General features: G+C 40.1%; 1 protein-coding gene across 1 annotated transcript; it reads right to left on the bottom strand.

The window, feature by feature from the left end:
* Window positions 1-6,679: 6,679 nt before the first annotated feature.
* On the bottom strand, window positions 6,680-7,789 carry FANCF (FA complementation group F; the record flags this gene model as incomplete). The annotated part of the gene is made up of 1 exon (XM_082316649.1): window positions 6,680-7,789. The coding sequence occupies one exon, from the start codon at window positions 7,787-7,789 to the stop codon at window positions 6,680-6,682; it is 1,110 nt and encodes a 369-aa protein (XP_082172775.1).
* Window positions 7,790-24,145: the final 16,356 nt, after the last annotated feature.

The following is a 24,145-nucleotide window of genomic DNA, read 5'->3' as shown; positions in this document are numbered from 1 at the left end:
AGGTTAAATGACGGTTTGGCATACCCTTTGAAGGTGTGGGGTTCTTCGTCGCCTTGTTGAATTTTGGCTCATGCTACTGCATGAATTATAAAATTCATTATAAAATTCATTTAAAAATAGGGGAAAGTATTTACTTGATGACTCCAGTAGTAGTAAGAAATTCTAGTTTCACATTCTAGAAATTATTTTCTGCACTATAGTCATCCTAGCGTTCCCTTAAAGCGTATTATCTTTCAACCTGAACAAGGTTTTGTGCGCGTTTATGAGGAAAAAAAAGGGAAGGTGCTTGTTGCATTTGGGGGAAAGCATACCTGTAAACAAAAAAGCAAGAGACTTAGGCAAACTGGCAGTGAATTCAGTGCTCAAACTAACTTGAAGCAAATAAACAAACGATAGGTCAGATGATTTCGTTGGCAGAATCTAGCAAAAAGTATCTTCTTACTCAAGAGTAAGAAAAAAAAAGATCTAAACATAAATTAAATTATGACATTTTCTTGCTTATCACTTGCAATACCTAAAGATCCCTGCGTAGCTGTTGAGAGCCTTAGTTTCAGACAGAAAGCGTTCCTCCAACCTGACAAAAAATTTCCAACTGAACAGACTGCTAAGCACATCCTCATGAGCGCCATCAGCCCTTCTAGGATACAAACACCGCTGCCTTGGTAGGACACAAACACTGGTGCTGTATTCTGTAGGTGGGAAGAGAACTCCATGTGTTTTCTCAAATGTCTGGGCCAGACCAAGCAACTGACAGCTGAAATTGTTAAATTTTCTTGCACCTTATATTTTCACTATGTGAAAGAAATTTAAGCTTGAAGAGAGATACCATTTACAAGGCAAATGATAAAACACCTGAACTCAGCAACTTTGACCTCAACATTAAGAACGATGAGGCTGTGAGAGACAACATACACAATTTTTTGTCAATAGCATAGCAATTTAAAAGCCTTTTCCCGAGGGCATGGCATCTTTTCCTAGCTGAAAGGGCAAGCTTAGGCTATTGCAACATTAAACAGCTGATGAATGACCTTGTTGTCACACTTGTTTTAGGGATTGATCGTGTCCCATTAATTCCTAGAAGAAATCAATTGTTCTTGCCTAGCTCATTTACATTAATAAGAAAATATTAACGACTTCACTGCCTGTAAGTATTGGAAATAGAGGTTGCATTTACATTTCAGCCTGCTGGTATTTCAAGAGGATTCATTATCTCCTCCTATGAGAGCAAAACAAATAAACCCACACAATCTTCCACGGTTATTCAGCATTAAAATCAAGTATTTATGCACTTAACTAACAATTGGATCATATAACAATTAGTCTTGTATTGCCGGCTTATGTTTATGGGTGTAATTTTTATCATACACAATAGAAAGCGCATAATCATTTTCTTCCATTGCTAACTTTATGTTGAGAGAAGCACTACGTACAGAAACTCAAGACCATAATTACGATTTCCTGTTCAGATAGTCATAAAGTCTAACACGCCATAAGAGGAACAGGGATACAAATGTGCAGGTAAAAGCAGTTCATATCATTTCATTCCTGGAAACGATCCTTAGGAAAACATTCAAACAGAATCTTTGTGGTGGGATTTAAAACTCATGACGACTGCCAAAAACTTAAATAACGCTTTATCAGATGCTGGGATTAGCCTCTTTGTGAGCTACACACTACGAACAGCCCATGTCTCAGCATTCATCCTGGACTTTCTTCCCAGAGGGAGAAATATAATAGGAAGGTGCATTTCAAAACGAAATTCAGAATTTGATTGCTATATTCTCTGTTCAGTGCATATTGCTATCATTTCTGGTAAAATGTCCTAGTTAAGGGTTACAGTAAATTGATCACATAATACTACAAGAATTTATCATGTAATAGAAAAGGAATTTAAGAGCTGAATACCAAATATTATTAATAAAACAGGTCTGTGGATACAGACAGTTAGGGGATACAGTTTATATTATTACCTGATCCTACATTAAATTAAAGAGCTGGTAAAATCAGAATTGCGAGGACAAAGTAGACTCTCAATGGGATTTTTCAACTGGAAATCTCTGAGTGGGTAGCACAACAGTGGGTATTTACTCCCCGCACCTCTTCTGCCTCCAGAAACGGCCCATGAGCTTGGCTTCTCTCTTTGGATCAAAGTCCAAGCCCATCTGTGCAGAGAGACTCTGCTGCCACCCTCTGTGGTACCTGAGATGATTCAAAACACTAGCCGTAAGTAAAATGCCAACCACTCTAATTAAAGATTTAAGGACAAAGATCTCTAGTTGTGAAAGAACTGACACAATGAAAAACTATTAGGATATAATTAAATATGGAAACTAATATCAGTAACTCCAAGGTATTGCCACGCAAGGAATTAAAGTGGTGTTGGTACATGAACGACTTCAATACCGAAGTAGTAGCTACATTAACCAGCCTAACATCTTTTGAGGCTACATTTGAAAAATGATAAAAGAGAATGCATCTTAACTATGTGTTTATCTACCTCTGGTCTAGTTCATTTTACAGACATCTTTTTTCCCCCCCCCGAGATATTTAAAAAAGTATATAGGTAAGGGAGAACAAACACGTAATTGTTTCCAGGTTGTCTATCATCTCTTAATCTGAAATTCAGTACAGGCACGTAACTGATTAATAGAGAGTGATGTGTTTGGTCAAAATAACATTTAATCCCTCAAGAGGCAGATACGATACTGAAAGCAAACAGCTTGTGAGAAGGATTTATATTAATTATTAACTGATAAAAAGCTATTTTCCCTGACCATACTTGTGGTTATTCAAGTCTATTTTATACTAGGGCAGATAGGATATTGTTCTTTTGCTCTCATCTCTGTGAGAGCAACCCCTGTTTATATAAGCACAGTTTCCTACCCTGCACACACAGCTACATTTCTCATTCACTACCTTAATATTCTTGCCTGTTAAACCATTGATCCGAGTGGTCATTAGGGAATGCAGAGGCTGAGTGCTTTAGCAGAGCAGCCAACATCAAATCTTTTGATTTTTTTTTTTTTTAATCACAACATTTTCAGACCCAATGTTGTCCCCAAAAGTAGCAAAGCCGCTCAGTTTTGGTGAAGGGGAAATCTACCCTTTCTCCAGGGCCTTCAGAAGGCAGCAGTTTTCTACCTTTTCTCCTCACCATCTCCACTTGCAGTTTATTTATTTTTCTGTAACTCTGCCCATCAAACTAAATACGCTTCTCAAGCAGATGATTCCCATGCTACTGCTCTTTGCTGTATTCTGCATGGTGATGGTGTGGGGCCTCCACTGGCACTCTGCAACGGGTCATTCACCCAAACTGTTCATGAGAAATAGAATTTAGCTTTGAATCTTCTGTCTTTCAGAAACAGCAGAACTAAAATTAGCCATACAACTTTAACTTAGCTTTCTAGTTAAACTGCACCTGAAAATACTGCCATATGATCAAAATATTACTCTGTCGTCGTGACCTAAAAAATATTCTCTTACACACAAGAAAAAAAAAAAAATCACTCATCATTGTCACTGAAGAACATTAGATCCTTATTCACCTAGTTGGGGATGGGGAAAAGAAACCTTGTGTGCAAAACAAGAATTCATTTCAATGCATTGTTGGACTTGAGATTTTGACTGGACTTTCTGAATTTAATATATGTTCCTTCAGTCACAATCGGGCTCATATATTCATCTGAATGGTACCAATCTGCTTTTTTTTTTTTTTTCCCTAAATGAGCAATTTATTCTACACCATTTATCCTTATTCTAGTATCTAGATACATACTGCAAATTACTAGAAGAACACGTGATTTGTTTTCTTCTAGCTTTTGCTTAGTTGGGTTATAACAAGGTAACAGAGACTTCATAAGAAAAAAAATAACAAAAAAAGCAACTTAGTATCCAGACATATCCTAGTATGTCACTTGTGCAGAGTTACAGTACTGTTTGTCAAAAGGTAAAATGTCTTCCCTTTACTAGTTTAAAAAAAATCAGTAGTAGCAAAATGTATCTGTCTTAGCTATTTCTTGGGCAAGTAAAATCCTCCTGATTCACTTCACAATCCTTACCAATCTTCTAAAACAGGAATATGAAGTTTTTTCAATCATCATTTTAATAGAGAAAATAGACGAGATCTGTTTCTCTTTATGAGTAAAAAAGGGAAGAGGGTGGTAGGGGAAGAGTCTGTAGTCTGTCATTTCTAATATCTTATTTCCCATGACAGTTGAGATTGTTTAGGTCAAGAATTTGCAAATTTGGGCTGCAAACCTCAGCATGCAAATACAAGCTGCAAATACATAGAGGGAGGAGGTTACAGACATCACACTTCTTCCTTTACTCTTTACACTTTTATTAAAGACGGAGTTCCAAAAAAATTTAATTAAGTGTCATTTGCACGGCTACCTGGCAAACTCGATGAGCATGCTGAAATAATAGGGGATGTGGACTGGTGCATTTATTTCAATAAATGCCATATGGATTTTGGAATTCAGTAATCATGGATCTGGCACCTCTTTATAATGTACTTGGGACAGATTGGAACATTTTTGAGAAATTGCTATAACCAGGTGCTTCTGCCTCACTGAAGCTAAACTACCTTTTATTATTCAGGTTTCCCGTAAGGAGGACAGAATTGGAAATCAACTATATATGGTCTACACTGACCTATCTCTTGCCTGCCCCTCCCCGATTATTTCTCTACTTTATTAAGAAAGTCACACTGAAGGGCCTGTTACTTCCTAGCTACTCCAGTAGAAGATTCTGGAGTTGCACTTAGATAGTAAAAGCTGTAATGATATGTTACCTGGAAAGAAGACATCTGTCTTCATGAACTGAATTTCATAAGAGAAAGCTTAAGTTTATCAGAAAACAAGACTTGACATAGTGCAACTACAAACTCCCTATAAGCATCAGATTTATCCTAGAAATAGTTAAAAGCTGCTAAGAGACTTAACTCAGGATCAACGTGCAGAGTACATTAGGAAACATATCTACCCTGACAAGCAAAATCAAGACTTAACTCTCATTGAAATTTGTCAGAGACTCAGGTACCTGGGAACAGTCAGATTTTAAATAGTTGAGGTCAATTATCCCTCACTAAGAGAGGGAATGCCAGCAGCTTCTACTCAACTTTTTCCGTTAGATCTCCATGCAGAAGCAGCAGCACTGATAAGGGTTTTTTTTGTTACCATAACATTTGTAACATTACTGCAACATTTGATATTCACCCTTAACATATAGCTGGGGAGAAGGGAATGACTTTGACTAGTATCTTTGGGTATATCATTCATCAGGAACTTCTGATAGCACAAAGTATTCTAACAGACAAAAAAAACCTTATGCCTGTTAAAAGCGTTAAGAGCAAGCTCAAGTGAAGTTTCCATACCAAATGCCAAAACTACATAACACAGGGAACTGTGGCTAGACAATGTAAATTCAAACTTCATGCTTTATACTTCTAAGCAGTTTTAAACACTTATAGACAGTGTTCGTATTCCCTTCGATACCGCAGAAATACTGACTCAGTCCTGAGGTCCACTGACATGGTGCTCTCCTTTAAGACTGACCACCACCACAGGTGCCAGAAGCAGGGACAACCCCGTTTAAGAAAGAGCAAGATAACTGCCACAGCTGTAGCCTTTAGAATATGTTCATCTGCAGATCTCCATAACTTCATTACTTCACTGACATGACGCCACACAAAAGGTTAATGAAGACCTCTTTTTGCAGTATTCACATACATTTCCCCCATCTTCCTCGACTACTCTCTTATCACACTGCTCACTTTTGGGAAGACTAGCTTACAGATCTAAATATACATGAACACGTTACCTCTGCATTACAATACTCATTTTAAATGCCAGTGATAAGGTAAGATAGAAACTACCCTGATCAAGTTTTGTTCACAGAAACCGACTAAACATAAAAGAATGAAGGAAAAAAATAATTGTCATCTAATAAAGAAGTTTGTTGTCCACTCACTTTTCTGTTCCACAAAATAAAAATAAAAATCATGCAACAGACTATGGAAAAGGGAAGAAAACCACACAGAACACCCTACATTTTACTGCAGTTTTCTTAGGAAATATTTGGATATTATCATATAATGTAGCAACTAATAAAGCCTTCTAATTTTAGAACTTTTCAGTAAGCTTTCCAGTTGGCTTTCTCTCACCTTCACTTAGACCCAGGGGCTAAGTCATGTACAAGAGCAATAGAAGCATGAAAGTGGCCACCAGAGCAGACAGCCCAATGAAGACAACCACTGCTAAATTAACCCTGAATTTGGGGTTTTCATGTTTGAAACTCCACCTTCCCTTTGAGCTTTTGGTCAGCCTCCAACAGTTAGAGACACAACTACCATGACCATATCTGAACTGTAACATTTTCTAAACAGAAAACTATTCCATATTTGAAACAGAAAGCATTTTCTTCATTTTATTAGGTGAGCAGCAATTACTAAAAAGGAAGACATTTCCTGCAGTGACCAGAATTGACAGTGCAGTGACAAGAAAGCACCAGGCCTCCCTGAAAGACTTCACATGCAGTCAGAAACAGTGTGATCAGCAGTCACAACAATGCTTGGTTTTCAATCCAAAGTGAGGTGCAGTTTTCTTGCCTTTCATATCAAATAGAGTTAAGCAGATTTGCTGGACTTCAGAAGTTTTCATGTTGCTTTTGTGTTCACACATTAGCGCTCTGCTTCTTTCCTCAGATATCCCTCTACTTCCACCTGCAAGTCAGTCCACACGCTTAGGCCGCAGACTTTAAAGTCTCCATCCCGTGCCTTCAGGAGATTCAGAGTAGCTTGAGTCTGTCCCCTGAGTAGTGCAGATCCCTGACAGAGGCAGCAGAAGCGCTCCCTCAGCTCCTCCCAGGACAATTCAGCTTCCTCAAGACAACTTTTAACCCACCGTCCCCGCAAAGGGTCATATAGCAAGTGGCTTCCCCAGCCGGTTAAGAGGTCCAAATAAGGTTTGCTTAACTGGGAATAGTGACCAGCTAGGGAGGCAAGAAGGGAGCCCGGGAGGAAAAGGCAGAAGGCAGAAAATCGCTTCAGGTTCCCCAGCAGCCAGGAAAGCAGGGGCCCAACAACGTATCCGTCTCCTGTTCCACTCGCCTGGTTTCCGTCTAGGCTGTTCCCATCCCGACCCCCGCCTCCGGCCTGCTCAGCGCCACTCCCCTGCCCCAGCAGCAGCAATGCCGCTGCCACCACCTCGAAGGCCCGGGGCTGAGGGAGCTGCTCCAGGACACCGGAGAGCCAGCGCAGCCGCCCCGCGGCCTCCCCAGACGGCTCGGCCTCCTGCCCCTCCTCCCGCAGCCGGCTCAGCAGCAGCTGCGCCTCCGCTTGCAGCTGCGGCTCCATCCCCTCCGGGGCCCGCGGCGGGCCGCGGGGCAGCGCCAGCAGGCGGGAGGCGGCCTTTCGGCGGGCGAGGAGCGCCAGGCTGCGGGTCTCGGGGCCGGCCTCCGCGCCGAGAGGCTGCAGCAGGCTGTGGATCAGGCGGTGGCAGGCGGCGGGCGGCAAAGCGCGGTTCTCCAGCAGCGCCAGGCCCAGCAGCTGCGGGCAGCGTCCCAGGTGGGGGAAGCCGAGCAGAGGGCTCGGCTGACCCCGCCGCAGCCGCCGCCCCAGGGCCTCCCGGAGCCGAGGCCGGGCGCGGAAGCGGTCGTGGAGGTGCTGGAAATACCGGGCCCACTCTAGAGCCCTGTCCAGGGTCAGGGAGTCCCAGTCCCGCACCAGCGCGGAGCGGGAGACGGCCAGGAGCGCGGGCAGCTGCCCCACCTGCTCCAACACGGCCTCCATCGCCGCCGGCCCCAGCCTTGGCGCCACCGGTTTGAGCAGAAGTCCCGCCTCCCGCCGGGAACCGCAGCCAATCCGAGCGGGGGAGGGAGGACATTTGTAACACTATGGGCTGAATCTGACGTCAATCCGATGCGGATTGCTCTCCCCTTAAAGGAGACTCTGACCGGCCGCCTGCGTCAGTCACTTGTGTCTAATCCCTCAGCCAAGGGCGGGTGGGGGAAGTTGAGCCGAATGAAAGCGTTAAAAACCGAGCAGGATTAAGTTAAAAAAAAAAACAAAACCACACCACGTAAAAGGCTTAGAATAAACCTTAGAATAATGTTCTTAAATACCCCTTAAAAGAATAAAACTCTTCAAGAGCAAACATGCCCTGCCCACATTTGGCGGTATTTCCCGATTCCTGTGGTACGCCCTGTCCCCAGGGAGCCGCCGTGGCCCAGCTCAGCCCCGTCCCCAGGGAGCCGCCGTGGCCCAGCTCAGCCCCGTCCCCAGGGAGCAGCTGTGGTTGAGCTCAGCCCCTTCCCAAGAGAGCTGCCATGGCCGAGCTCAGCCCCGTCCTCAGAGAGCTGCCATGGCCGAGCTCAGTGTGGAGCCAGGCTGGCTCCCCAGCGCTGCCCGCAGCTCAGCACCCTGCCAGGGTTGAACCCTGCTCAGCCCACACAGCTGGGCTCGCCCTACTGACCTACCAACTAATGGCTTTGTAGCTCATTAGTGGTTCCCCGAGGTACCCAGCCTTCCCTGGCTACCTGTGCGAGGCTTCTGGCTGCCTGCAGAGGTAATGGCCAACACCTGCCCCAGCCTTCTGGGCGCCAACACAGCCAGGGTTTCCCACATGGACACTCCCCAGACAGCATGGTGGAAACGTGCTACAACTGCTCCTCTCTGTAGCGAGGAGAGGCAACCCCTTCTCCCTTTCCCGCCTCGGCCAGCTGAAGGACCGTTTTACATGGCAGGCTAGAGATATTAGGTGTAGCTTGCAGGATGCAGCCTACCTGTTGGAGCAACCGTTCCCAGGCGCTTTCCTCACGTCTGTCGCCTTAAGGGCTTCTGCTCAGCTTTCCCTCCATCCTCGTCCCCGTAACAGACCTGCCGTGCTCAGCGTTCCCTCACGGCGTGGAAGGGAGCAGGCCAGCCCGGCTTCTGGCAGCTTCCGCAGGTGCCCCCTGCTCCCCCGCTCCTGAGGGGGTGAAGCAGCGGCGGGAAGGCGGCGCGGCGCTGGAGCTGGGAGGTTTGGGAGTTGCTGAGTGCTCCTCAGGGAGTTCACGAGCCCCGTGGCACAGTCCTGGCCACTGAGGGGGTATGGAGGCAGCGGAGAGGCCTGGTGAGCTCCCGGTGCTGTCGGCTGGGCCCGCAGCGGGGCTGCGGCAGTGCCCAGGGCGGGAGGAGGGCAGTCACTGGGGCTGGGCATTCCCTCCTCGCCCGCGCCTGGCAGGACGTGGCCCCGTGGCCCCGTGGCCCACCCCTCGGGTGGCGGTGGTGGGGGACGACACAAATGCCGCTGCCAGCCTGCCTGAGCAACCACTTTGGTAAGGGCTTTCTGAAAGGCAAGAGCAACACCTGGCAGAGCAAAGGAGGTTTGACTGGAATTTATTGCGGAAACCAGCAACAGAAACCAAACTATAATGCTGTGAGCTACAATACTGTAGGGCAAACCATAATACTCTTATGCAGAATGCATGCTTTCTTCCATACGTCTTAGTGCTGGAAATGGTTTCCTCTGAGTTTGTTATCTAAACGAACTGCATTTTTGGGTGATTTTAGGAGTGAGTGTGCAATACACTCTCAATAGCAAATATTCTTTAGCTCATATAGTAAGGGACACAACTCTTGTAGCCTCTGAGTTACACTAGACTTCAAACTAACACGGTTAGACAAGAAAGAGGGCCACAACTTTCTTCTACTGCCTTCTTTTGCACTAAGGAAAACTGAAGCGGGTGGACAGAGCCGCTGAACCCATCAGAGTCCCGTGCCTCACTAGGAATGTGTTCAGACCTCGTCCCCTGGCCACAGACCCCTGCCCTAAAGGTAACTGCTAGCTGGTGGTGACCAGCTTCTCCAATTCACATCATACTTGTGAAATAAAGAAAAAAGGGAGAATAAGAAAATTGTAAGTAAGGGTGTAGATACTAGTTTCCCCTCTTCAAACCCTCTCCTGGACTGCCCTGGATGGTTGTTTAGGAAAGATCTTTCTCAAGTACTCCCAAGAAAACAGAGCTCTCATCTGAGCTCTTAGCCTATTTTCTTATTTCAGTCATCTATTTAAAAAAACATGGGGTTATAGACTTGATGGTCTACATCACCTGTAGGTTAAGGGCCTAATACAGGAATTAGAGTGAAATTCTATGGCCCTTCTGGTTGAAGGAGCTCATAACAATCCCTCAATATCTATGAATATAGTATATTTTAAGGTATCATTCTAAAATAGATGTTTTTCTCCTGAAAATCTCTTTTAAGCTTTCTGTTAACTATTTCTGGAGTAATAAACATAAAATTGGATACAGATGGCTAGAGATTTGTTGCATTACTAAGAATGGAATTGCTTTTGTTATTAATAAATTCATCCTTACCTATCATCTGCCATACCCATATACTCTGAAGCATATTATAAATTAAGATACATTAAAGAGAAGATGGAACATGCAAACTGTCCAGTTTCATATAATTGAGTGCAACACTTTAGGACATTTTACTTAATGCTTTACTTAAATGGAAAAGTGATCAAAACCTGAAGCGGTTGGAATATGAGTACGTATTATGTACTTTGGCCTCTCAGTTAGGTGTAATACAGCATCTCTTGAATTAAGTGCTGTGACATACAGGAAGAAAACAGTTTCAGTGAATTCCAGACCCATGTTCTATTTTATCGAGGGATATTTTTGGAGGTGCATATGCTCCATGTCATGAAGAAGAAAAAAAATATTACCCTTTATGTCAGAAAGCTTTTCACAAGGAATCTTTCACATTATTGTTCTTTTTCTTTATTGGATAAAGTATATGGCTTTATATCCTGTGAATGTCTCTCTATGTTTCAGTTGAAAGAAATCAAATAATCACATTTGCAGCACCAGGAAACTAACAAAAACAGGTTGTGAAAAATCTAACCAGACTGGAAAAAACACTGAGTAATATGGTATCTGGAATACTCTTGCATGCGAAGGAAGATGGCCTGCATGCTCTAATGGGTCTCTGTAGAGCTGACTGAAAAATGGAATTTCCATTTTACAAAAAAACTCTGAATATTTCAGCACTTGGTTTTGTCTCAAATTAGGATGAAATGTCTAAATATCAGCATTTTTCATGAAGGGGATACAGTTTGACATCTCTGTAATAAAATGGTTCCTGCAGAAAGACATTTATGTATTTCTAGGTATTGCAGCTGTATTTGGAGTCTCCAGTCATGATGGGGCACAGTTGATGCATGTAATGAAAAATAGAGCCTGATCTGAAGAACTAGGAGAGTTCTGCATAAAAATGCATTAGAAGATGAATTCAAGGAACAAACAAAAGAAACAAAATAATATGGAAACAGTTATGATTTATGTAATAAATTATTATACTACAATAGCCCTTAAAAATAGTAATTGTTTTTCCACACTCACCATCAAAGGAATGCCCTTTACTACTTCCAGTTTTGTGTTATTATTTAAGAACCTGGCCACTCTCAGAATGTGTTTGGGGATCTTCTACTGTAAGACTGGAATCTATTTATCTGCTGATGCAGGTGCCAGGTAGTAATCAAATTAAATTGAACAAATGTGGTTTCTTTCTCACAGGTGAACTATTTTCCTATAACTTTTAAGTGCTAGTACTCCCTTTTCTATGATTAGTCTTAGTTGTAGCTCAAGTAGCTCCAGGGTTTTTCCTACCAACAGCAAGATTACTAAGCATTAAAGTTTTCATTTTGTGGTTACTATCTCTCTGCTTATGCTAAGTCTGTTGCTACCTGATAGTATTGCTGAGGTGTGTAGAAGTTGTTTAAAAATATCTGTACGGCCCTGAGTTGGTTTTCTACCCGAGGAATGTCTATGGGATAGCGGGGAGATACTTAGAAGGTAAGGACTGCAAGACTGAGGAGGTGAGGCAGAGAGTTCATATTGGGGAAGGAGATGGGAAAGGTTGGGTTAGGATTTCATGAGAAACAGGTAAGAGTACAGAGATAGCTGTGTGGGTGTGTGGGTGGCTGCTTTCCTACTTAGCTTGATTACTTTTTAAGAAAAAAACTAAAAGTTCACTTCTGGGCCTCATGTAGGTCTTTGGTTGTTTAATATTGGTCTGCTTCCCCTATTAATGACTCTTGTAGTAGTCTCTCATACTGTTTTAGGCTGTGTCTGGATGTGTATTTCATGTTACATAAACTATGTAGTCTCTATTTTTTTCTAACAAGAAATGAAACCCACAAAGGTATCTTAAAGCAAATCAATACAGGCTATATGTGTGAGTGCACGAGGCTTCCTTCTGCGAAGGATGGGGAAACATGTTAAAGCAGAATTTTTCAACTGTTCTGAAGAATTATCACTTCTTTACACAGTCTGAAAAGTAATCTCTTCATTTTGTCTGGTTTAAAAGCAAAGAAGAAAGTAGACAGAAGAGAGAACAGGGCATATTTTGTATGATAGGCTAAAGTACAGATTTACAGTTGCAATATATCAGATTGTTTAAGCTCTCTGCTATATGCTTCTTGCAAGTAGCTATGATACAGTGAACAGGGATAGCCAGTGTTTCTTGTGTCGTGGGTTTTGGTTCCGAGTTTTTTTTTTTCTTTTTTTTCCCAATAAAGTCTATCTTTTAATCTCTAAAATGAGCATTAAAATAAGAAGAGTCTTTGAGAGTATTCATCTACTGTTGTGTTAAGCTGTAGTAAATGTTTCTCCATTACAGCTTTTGATTGATAAGATACATGGCAAAGAAAGTTGTTGAGCAAGTAAGAAAAGTGTCTCTTAGATACAGAATCTGGGAAGTCATTTCCACAGCTCCCTGAAAACAAGCCCACTTTTCAGTGAAGCACTGCAAAACAGTTTCACAAGCCCTGCATTTTGTATGAATTACTGTACTGTTTTATCTAAGCTGAGAAGTCAAGTAAGAGACTCATATGAAGTTTTATGGAACTAGTGAGTTTCTTCACTCTGGTTATGGAGCCAGTAAAATTCACCCTGGCAGGGAATATCAGTTTTGAAGCAAAATTGGTCAAAGTAGCCAGAAGTCTGGATTCCATTGTTGTATTTTCCTTCCTCTCAAAAGTCATATTGGCTGTAGCACGATTATACTATTTCTTCTGAACAGAAATTTAGTACTCTGTTTACTCAGGATACCTAGCATTATAAAACTCCAAAATGGCCTTTCCTTAGGTAGGAGGTGTTATTTCAAATTACAAAAATGAATACATTAAGAGAGATGTATGATGTTTGTTTAGCTGCCTCACATTGCGTGCTAGGAATAAGGTTGCCACCCTCATTATATAGGGAATTATGCATCTTGAGGATTCTGAACTCATGGACTATTCTTGTAGAATTTCTTCCTATTTCTGCAACAAACTCTGTGGAAAACTGAGGTTATTAGTCACGCCAGTACCTGGCAGACTCTGTCACCCCTTCCATAACTTCTGGTGAAGGCCTTAGAATTTTTTTGTCAATGTAATCTCTCATATCTCAAAAACTAGCAAGGCTGTGGTGAGCTTTTGGAATGAGAACAGAACCACTGTGCGATCAAATTGCAGAATAAAGGTCTACTAATTCGTACATCAGAGTAAAGCCTACTAATTTGTACATCAGCATGAGCCCCAGACTGTACAAAAGGCATATCTGTCAGCAGGGGGTTTTCCCCTGAAACATCTTTGTGTTACGCTTCAGTTAGGATAACACGGTAAATACTGCACGTGCTGATTGTAGTGTATCAATGTATTAATAGCAGTGCCCATTTGCGATGAGTTAGACCTATGATTTGAGCAATTGGTGACAATGACCAAGCAGCAGTTGTATAATGCACTAGAGTGAAAATTGATTGAAAAATCCATGTGTTGAAATTCGAGTGCTATATGTAACGTGTTATAACTGAGATAAGCAAAATTCCTAATTAGAGTGGTTTTTAGGTTATGTCTGGCCATACCAGAACTGAATTTTTAGGAACCTAAACATATAAACAGGCAGGCTTTGCTGCCTAGCCCCGTTTCTAATTTTGATACTACGAGTCAGGACTATGCTAGCAAAGCTACTAAGCTAGGGTATAGCTTTTCAGTACTACAGACATAAATATAAGTAAAATTGAGTGGCAAATTGTGCCACCTTTTTCTGACTGTGAATAGTTGATTAGAAGGGGTGAAGTTACTACACACTTAAGAAGGTCCGTCTCACCAGGTAGGCCACGTTAAATGATCATGTGTGCGCTCCAAAACCAGTTGCAGTTCTTAAGTGTGTATTAGCTACAACTAGTTTTGCCTTCAGGTTGTTTGAGCTAATGCGTTTTAGCTTACATTTGCTGTGGGATAAGAGCATGGATGCGGTCAGTGTTGCTCAGCTGATGAATGGTAAGGTATTAAGCTGTGTGCTTTGGTCACTTCACATTGTTTGTGATACCTTTTAGAGAGGTTTCATTTGCTGCCTGTTGTGGCTGTGAGTTTGATAGATCACAGCATGTACTCATTAGAGTATTTGTCCACATGCCTTTTTCTGGGCTTTTTTCCTTTAAGCCAAGAAAACTCTTAGTTACTTATGTTAAGTACTTTTATTACAGGTGCACAAATTCAGCCTTCTGAGGCAGTTTGAACCCATTCCCCCCCCCCCCCCCCTTTTTAGGGCACCTGTTAAGAAGTATCTTAAAGAGCTATCTGTTTCAGAGACTATCTTATCAGAATCCTCTGAAAATAATATTCCATAAAGCATGAGTCATAAAACACTTTCTATGGCTAAAGGTTTGTAATTTTGATGTATAATGCTGTGATATGAAGTCAAGCATACTAGGGCTAAGCTTAGTCTAGCATCATGGGTTTAGTATTTAACAATGAAGTATCTCTAAGAGTATTGCGGGGAAAAAAATCTGTACATTTAAGAATAGCATCTAAAAATTCTTTCCTACATAGATTCTGTGTGTTTCCATGACAGTTAAATTGCTGTCATTCACAAGAGTACAGGGAGATCTTATAAACACACTTTCATGTTGGAATTGGTTAATATTTTTCACTTACATAAAAAGATACATAAAACTCAATGCAAGACAACTATGTATAGAGCTATTTATACGTATGTCTGGGTTCTAATAACATAAGCCACTTGGATTTTTCACTTCCACTGCCCTAATATCCTGAGAACATCTTAAATTATCAGATACACTAATATTACTCCTTCACAGCTCTGTACAGTGTCTTTACGAATAATACATGTCTGTGTATACAGAGATAGCTACATTAACACACACACATGCACATGCTGGGTAGACATTTCTTTTTTTTGAGCAGTAAGGCTTTTAAGTATCTGTTGTTTCCATTTTCATGTCTCCAAAGCTTTTATGTGAATTCTTCCAGCACATTTCTCATTATTCTCTCAACCTTTCCTCTGCTGGATGGCTGGGGTTTCCAGACATATAACCTGAAATGTCCTGGGAGAATTTACATAAAAACAATAAAGCCAAGGAAATGGAAACCACAGAATATATACATAAATTTTTTTCAGTCTTTGCTAAGAAGCTCATTGGTTAATATTTACAAAGGAATTTGATTTTCCATATTAACATCCTTTTCACTGTGAAGCAAATGTGGGAGAGTGGGATGGTAAGAATCATTACTTAAGTGAACAGGGGGTTATATGTTAATCTCATTAATGATTAAAAGATTTTACTTTTCTCCATCCTAGTATATCAAGAAGAACATCCCATGAAAAAAAAAAAAACCATACAAATGGCTGAATCAAGCAAATGTTAATGCAAAACTTTGAAGGGATTTTTCTTCCTGTTTAAGAAAAGTTGAAGATTTTTTTGTTTATTTATCTAAACACGTATAAGGGAATACTGGTTTCTGTTATCTATACTCATAGCGTCCTCTGAAAGCAAATCATTAAAACTGATACAGCTGCTTATAGGATCAATAGTACAGTAAAACAATTTTCGTTTCTGTTGAGGGCCGCTCGTTAATAATGAGTTGTGTACTTGCCTCTGGGAAATGCCTCTGGCAGGTTTTGACAGGACCTTGCTGATGGTAAGCTGCTCGTGTCACAGAAACCACTGCCATAACTGTCATATTGTCCTGATAGGGGTATTTTCTGCAGAAAGGGCAGGCCAAATAAACACAGACTGAAACTTTTTTCTTAGCTCCAGAGTTTTAACTTAATGGTGTTCTTTAAGAAGAAGTTCTTCTCACATTTTACAGAAAATACTGGTATTTAATGAGTAAAAATGTCCAGAAACCAAAATATTTTGGTCTGGTGTTACAGTTTTCCACAGGAGTTAGGATTTGTATATCTCATATTAATTCCATATTGTTTTGGTTACCTGACTTGGTTCCTGGCCCACTGCTGAACCACACTTAAGGATTTGTATAATGGCGAAGGTTGGAGCCTTTGTGTGTATCCAAAAAGCACCACAATACAGGTAATGTATTAGAATATGCTAGTTCATAGCTGAACCTGAGACATTGCCGTTAGCTTTCGCAATAAGACAGGAAATTAGCAGTGCTAAACCAATGAATTGTACTTGCAGAAAAGAATAACAATGAGTTTTGTTTTTTTTTAAAAAAAGCAAAAATGAGTTCGTAGCCTGTAGGATACTTGCATAAACGTAAAAGCCAGCAGAATAAAATTGCTGTGTGGATCACACCTGTGGATGGGATGAAGGCGATGGGTGAAGATGAATTCCTAGAATTAAGGAAAAAGTCTAAAAGAGAGGTCTGCTTTATTAAAGGTCCCATTTTTTTGGTAAGAAAAAGGTAACAATCATCCAGTATTAAACCTGGAAATAACCAAATTCATATTAAGTCAATTTGTTCTAGTGAAAACAGCGAAAACACTATTCTTGGTTGACGCTGCTGCTGCAAGCATCCTCATATTTCTTGATGTTACAATAGCTTCCCTTAGTTTGAGAGAAATACATGTGTAACTACATCAAGCAATTATTACTCTCTAATGAATGTACTGGAGTCTTATACCTGCATGGAGAAAATAACAGTAATGAAACAATGAAAAATTATTGTTTGTATATGTTTTTCTTTCTGTGAAACGCTGATGCGCATCAAGTGTTTAGAAAGAGTGTGAAGTTCTGTTAATTGATAACCTGTGATCCTTGAGAGCTGGAATTGATTCCCTTGCTTTTTCTAGGAGGAGCTGGATCTAGTAGTTCTTAGAAAAGGGACAATATGGATCAAGTCTTCCAGACAAAACTTGCCTATGATTGACTGTTCAAAAACACCTAAGGGAGTTGGGCGCCTTGCCCCAATAGCAAGTCAATGGGAAGCAAATGCCAAAGGATCTTAAGAGCTCTCGAAAATTTGTGTATTGACAGAGATGCTTGTCTCCCAGTTAGGGATACTCATTCATCTAGCGAAAGCATCTTGTGCAGCTGGCAATAGTCATGATTGAAACTCTACGCGGGAAATTTAACAGTTTATAATCTGGATGTAACTTGCCTAAATACTGCAGTTCTAGCGGATAGATGATATGAACTATAGTGCAGAAATGATTTATCCAAGAGAATAGTCCAGAGCATTTCCATGGGAGTAATCCGAGTAGCTTTTAAATCTCAAAATTAAATTTGCTTCTATTTTCTTGGGTAGTCTTTGCTGTCAAACAGTGATTTCACTATGAATGAGGGGTTAGAATTTTCTGCTGAATGAAGTTATCAAATAAAATTACTTGGGACAAATCAAAATGTTAGTTTAGCTAAAATCAGTATGCTTTGTTTAATATGTTTGACTTAACTTTTAAATGAACATTTTAAAAGTAAATTATTTTCAAGATCTAAAAAATGAAACATTTGTTAAAAAAAAATTTCGAAAAGCCTTCTAGTTCTGTAGTAACATTGAGGAAGGAGGATTACTTTTATGTCAAAAATTTTTTACTCTAAGCAGAGAATTTGTTTGGGAGGTTTGACTTTGAGTAAGGCAGTTTCCAGTCTTCCATTGAAATATTTTGAACCTTCTCTTATTAGTTTGAATGGATGTTCACCAGCTTGACCTGCTCTTCCCTGACTTGATCTATTCAAAGGACTTGGAAAAGAAGAAAGGGTTGTGTCAGTCCCTGTCCTGTTGACAGGATCGAGATACATGGCCTGGATCAAAGTTACCCTTTCTCTTGCTGGTGTGGGAAGAACTGCAGAAAAGGAAGAATTGGAAATGTAGAGACTGCCTGGTAGGATGCAGTGGTTCCTCAGACAGTAGGCTTAGCATGAGTCGATATCCAAATGGAAAATGTTTGTTTCTCCTCTTGCTTACGTTATGTTGTTTTGCTGTTTGTTTCTCTGAATAGATAACTGGTTTTAATAGCATTTTGTTCTTCCTGGTTTCCAAGTCCTTTCCTTTTACAGTTTTTGCAAAGTTTTCACATGGGGATGATTTCAACATGTGTACTTAGGCTTCCTACTAGATATCTAAGGTTCACGTTATACACAGCCCATTGATTCTAGGTAACTTGTCCTCCAAATAGACGCCTTATGCCTAACTTGCTACTATGCCTAATGCATCACTATCTCAGGTAATTGGAATTAACTAGTTTGGTGGGAAGTATTGATCAAAAATAACAATATGGGTGTTATTTCTTTTTCTTTATTATTTTAACATGTTGTTTTAATTAGTAAATTGCAAACAGTGACTTCAGTCCTGTTCCGAGTATTGCTCCTGTTATAATATTAACGGACATAAACAGAAGTTTAATTCTTTGGATTTGGTCATGGATTTCCCATTAAATTTGTCCCCAAAGTGCTTCAGCGTCCCAGTTCTTAACAGCTCACTGAACATACCCAGTCGGTTGTAACTGGTCTGTGTGCAAATTACTGCCATGTTCGGCAAAATCCATGGAATTGTTCCGAATCCCTGGGGAGAGTTTTGTTGAACTTTGCAAAACTGGGAGTCTTTGTTAGACTTTATTTTATTTTTTAGTGTCTTTTCAAGAAGAGATATTCCAGACTCTTTTTTCTAAAATTTACACATTGTGGCATTCTTTGTACTTGTTCCACTTTCATAGTAGTGTAAATCTCTTGGCTTCCTTAGCATTTCTCCTGATTTCTGTCTTTTACAGCATTTCATGACGAAGCAGCTGGTGAACTCAGTTTAGTTGTAGGATATGAAATATGATTATCTGTTCTGCTTAGGCTACCATATTTATTATTAGGTCCATAATCTAGTTCTTATTACTAGAGTAATAAAAATTATATTTACCCTAAGAAAATAATGATTTTTATCTATGTCCAGTAAGAGTGTACGTTACAGCAGCAGATGTGGATCACCAGTTATGCTTTGGTAGATCACTGCGTATTTTTGTTTACCTTACATTTTTTTTCCTACAGATAAAAATTTCACTTGCATAACTACTGGGATGGAAATAGAGAGGTCTTTATGATGGATTTAGACCCTAGCACTTGCATATGCTAAGACTGAAGTATGTCAAATTACCATCTTTCCCATCTTGTTTTTTGCTGAATGAAGCCTGAGGGCTACAGATACACAGTACAGTATTTGGCAGCGAATTCCATGTGGAATTACTAGCATCCAAGTATCTCATGCTATCATATCATCCAGATAACTGATCTGAATATTCGGTCTTAGTTGTTTGGTCTGCTTTGTTCCTAATTCTTCTCACTTACCAGGCCTATGATATTTTGCATAAGTGTTTTTGCACATTTGTTGAATTATTTCTTGATTTAATTATTTTGTGGGCTCTTTGCCTGGACTTGTGATGGACAAAGAAAAAGCAACATACTAAATTAAAAGATCACGCAGAATGATTTTTTTAGTATTGGAATTCTGACCCTGGTCTTATTTGCAAGCATGGGTATAATGTTCATAAGGTAAAAAAACTAGCTTTCTATCTATAGCTTTCTCTCCTCATTATTGGTTTTGGGCATCTGGTTTCAAGGTTGGTCTGAAATTTGATCTTACTCAAATTGTCTCAATGCGTTTCAGCAACATATGTCATTAATGAAGGGAGCTGGGTAACCAGTCTTGCCATTGTTTGTAATTCGGCCTATGACAGGCAGCAGGAAAGCAAAACAATTTCAGCCAGCCCCAATTAGGAAAGCATGCCCAAGGCATAGGCTATAGTATAAACAGAGATACGTCAGGCTCCTCCCTAGAAGAAAACCAAAAGTGTACACTTGGCAACGATGCTTTGCCTTTTTATTCTGAACAAGAAACCTGTTGAAGAAAACCAACTCCTTATTTTGACATTGGTATGGTTAACGGCAAGGTTAAAGAATCATTCCCAATGAAGGGAAAGATAAACTGGAAAAGAATGATCTGTGGATTGCAGGTGCTGAAGTAACATTTATGCAAAATAATAACCTCCTAGATTAAAAATGTACAGAATTACAAAAGCATATTTTTGTCTGCAAGAAGCATACTAAAAGTATAAATGCTAGTCTTTTGTCAGCAATTAGATATTCCCTTATCACGTTTCAGGTTGTAATGCTGTGAACTGGGAAGATTCTTCTGAAGGAAACTGCCGTTCCACAACATGCCCTTACATGAAGAATAACGTCACAGAGACAATTCTGGAATTGAGCAACTTCTTCACAGCAAGAAGAATGTTTGCAGAAAAGGTAATACATTAAAAAAGTAATATTTATAATTTCTGTTGAATCCTCGGTCTGTGACATCAAAACATTTAATAGGTGCCTCTTACCTCACAACCCTCATGAGATATACTTAATCATCTTATAGATTGGAAGTCTGAAGCATCTGGAAGATTAAGTAACTTTGCCAAGATCACACACAGATTTCTTGTTTTGTTATGACAGCAAGTGATTACCAGAGCCAAGATTATTCCCAAACCACCTTACTTCCCTTCTTTAATAGCATATTACCAGATACGTGGTTTGCAGGATGAGGAAGAAGGAAAGACAGAGAAGGAAAATATGTGCAGGACTCTTCTAGAAATTGAATTAATAAATCGAGCCCATCTTTATATAATTTTCGCTGTCCACTAACATGAGACTACTTTACAAGAGAAAGTTTTTATGAATATGCCTATTTTACAGATGGGAAAAGACGAAACTCATACAACAGATAAATTTGCAGGGCTGGGAAAAGGAACGGAGTCTCCCAACCCCCATGAGGCAGGAATAACTTATACTCATTAAATGAGCTGGCATTCACCCTGTTTCATTTGGCAATGTAATACAGTGCAGAGGGAATGGTGTTCTTTCCATTAAGAATGCTTCGGTGGTGCCACTTTAATAGAAGAATGAAAAGGAATGCTGGACTCGAAGCATTCCCTAAGGTATAAGATTGACTATTTGAACTGAGTAGTTGGAGAAAAAAAAACTGGAAAAGAATAGCAATAGAAGTAGTATCTCAACAACAGCGTCTGAGGAAAATTAATTTGAAATGTTGATGGAGAAAGTGTAGGGCTGAGGAATAAATGCTGAAAAGCAGTGTCAGAAACACCAGGACAGAGGCTGGGAGAACTACGAAGGTAGTGTGGAAAGAAAATCAAACTCACAGAAACGTTATGTGAGCACCTGATTTTTGCCTGTAAGGACCAGCCTGTCTCTCTTCCTTTACATTGCCGGCCAGGCAATTAGGCTCTTAAATTTTGTTGTTACAAAAGCAGTTTTATTACAAATTACACGTTTTGTGAGCGTGCATCACTTCAAATGGGGTAGAATTATCTGCCATTTTTTACTTCAGGGACAGAGCAGTGTGAGGGAAGTAGAACTCAACTTGCGAGATAGCCAAAGAATCTGCTGCTTTATGGGGTTTTCATATGGAAACAGGATCCTAAATTGGACTGCAGAAGTTGTTCCAGTGACTAGGCTAGAGTAGCTCTGTGAAATTGCTGTATTTTCACTAGGTAGCCAGTAGGGAAGGAAGACATATTTGTCTCACACAGGCCTGTACAGAGACACCTCTGTATGCCACATATTTGCTTCTGGGTTGAGCATTTTCATTTAGAGGTATGAGATCACTAACTAGCCTATTGAAATACATTTTTCCCTGTTCAGTAACATATTATGATAATGTCTCTGAGAAGTATGGACTGGAGTGGTGTGGGAAAGCATCAGTGTGGATATGATGAAGTTATGAAGACTTTGAGATGAGTCCATAGGACTGTAAGAAGAGATTTAAAGCCTTATCTGTAGTTATTGACAGCTCTCTCGGATTTGGAATAACTCAGCAGTTATTCCAATTTAGTTCTTATAAACTAGATACAAAAAAAGCCTCATCTGATTTCATTAATGCTAAAGGGCGTTTCACTGTGGGTGACACTAGGGACAGAATTGGGCCCTGGTGTACTATAAATAGAAACTCAACAATATATTTTCATACAAAGTCCAATAACAAAGGGAATAAGTTAATGGGAAGGGAAATTGAAGCAAGGACTATTAATGATTTTAAGAGAAACCTAGGTCTGTGTCAGGAGAAGGAAGACATTGAAAGGCAAAGAGAAAAAGAGGGAAGGCAGGATTTTGACCAGCCCAGGGGGGAGCAGGTGGTCAGATGTTACTACTCTGCTAGAACATTTTCTGTTTAAAAGAATTTTTGAGTTCTTGAATAATGATTTGGTCTTCTGGTGTTCTTGGTCTGGAAAATTTGTTACTTTCAAGAAACTGTGACGTGTGCATCTGGACTGTTTGTAAATTGCCTCCCAAAGCACAGCGTTTATCTGTTCATTCCCGTGAAAATTACTTTGTGTATTTTGAGTCAGTTACTATACAAGAAGCAGCTGATAAAATGATTCCAGAACACTTCTGATACAAGAAGACAATGCGGCTGTGGTAGCTGTTGGCATTCTTAGATCCTCTTTTTCTCATTGCTGTGCTTGTGCTGTTGGTAGTTAAAAGTCTGATGCTTCTATGTGACCTTAGATAGCACCTTATTTTAATGACTTGTCCATTCCAAGCAGAAACCAACCACAAAATCTGGGGCTCTTGCTGTAAAATATAAGGAACAGGAACAGAGACAGAATATGCATTTTCCCATCACTTCATTTACATTTGGGCTAGTTCTGGCAGGTATTTGAGTTAGTTTCAGTTGCTATATTGTCTCCTGAGTCACTTTTCAATTGCTACGTTGTCTCATGGAGAAGGCAGTGCAGCATGAGGTATGGTTAGACAACTTGGAGTTCTGTATGTGACTATCATTGAATTCACTTCAAGAAGGAAGGAAGGTGTTATGAGGCCTATCTAGTCTACCTAGGCATTTAAATGATCTTTGTCAATGTAGTGTCTCAGTTCCTCACATTTAAGAAAAAAAAAATCTGCCTTGTTAATGTTTAAGGCACTGGTTTGTTTAGAGACAGACCATGACACTTTAATTGTCAAACAGAACGTAGACTTTGGCCTGCTAATCATTGTGTCGACCCCAGTATTTTTCTTGTCATGTCAACTGCATGCTCTGCATCCATGAATAAACTGTTATGACACTCAGCCAAAAAATGGCTCTTTATATAAATCAGAATTGTGAGCACTTCATGCCAGTGGTGCATGTTCCACAATGCATGTCCCAGTGATGCATGTACTATACACCTATACATATGTACGCCATGATGATAGACAACTGTCTGTTATTGCATTAAATTTCATCCAGGGGTTTTTCCCTGACACTGATGAAGATTACTGCAAAAGAGTAGAAGTAGGTACGTTTTAGTAAATATGATGCAGAGGAAACAGTTAACTGCTACTTAGGCTTACAGTGATGAAAACTTGTTTTTCTCAGATTACAGCAGTCAGTTTCACATTTAAGATTAAAACCAAAAAAGTTTCATGAAAATCATAATTATTTTAAGTCACCTATAATTATATGAATAGAAAGTAAATTTCTTGCATAGTAAATTCACAGGATGGAAGGACAAAACATACTATTTTTATGGTGAAGGATTTGTTTGCAGTTTATTAGTAGGGCTTTAAAATGGGTATTCCACTGCAGATTTGATTGATTCAAAAGTTCAATTGATTGCAAAATTGTTGTGTGCATTGAACTGAATTATCAGAGGATGGAATTAACTCACAGCATGCCTTATTTTCATGGTAATTAAAATGGAAAATCATGCATGACTGAATTAATTTTAAGTTTTACCCATTCGTGTTTTTTTTCCACCCATTCTTCAAACTGCCAAACACAGGACACATTTTTAACTAGGATTTATGTATTATACTCCAACTGTTTTAGCAAAAATGTAAAATTAGGAGGTATCTGCCACCGGGCAGTGCAATATATTTCAATGA

This window comes from Platalea leucorodia (genome assembly GCF_965183815.1).
Source record: "Platalea leucorodia genome assembly, chromosome: 7".
NCBI lineage: Eukaryota > Metazoa > Chordata > Aves > Pelecaniformes > Threskiornithidae > Platalea > Platalea leucorodia.
The sequence above is the reverse complement of the archived record's forward strand: the minus strand, read 5'-3'. Positions and strand labels throughout refer to the sequence as shown.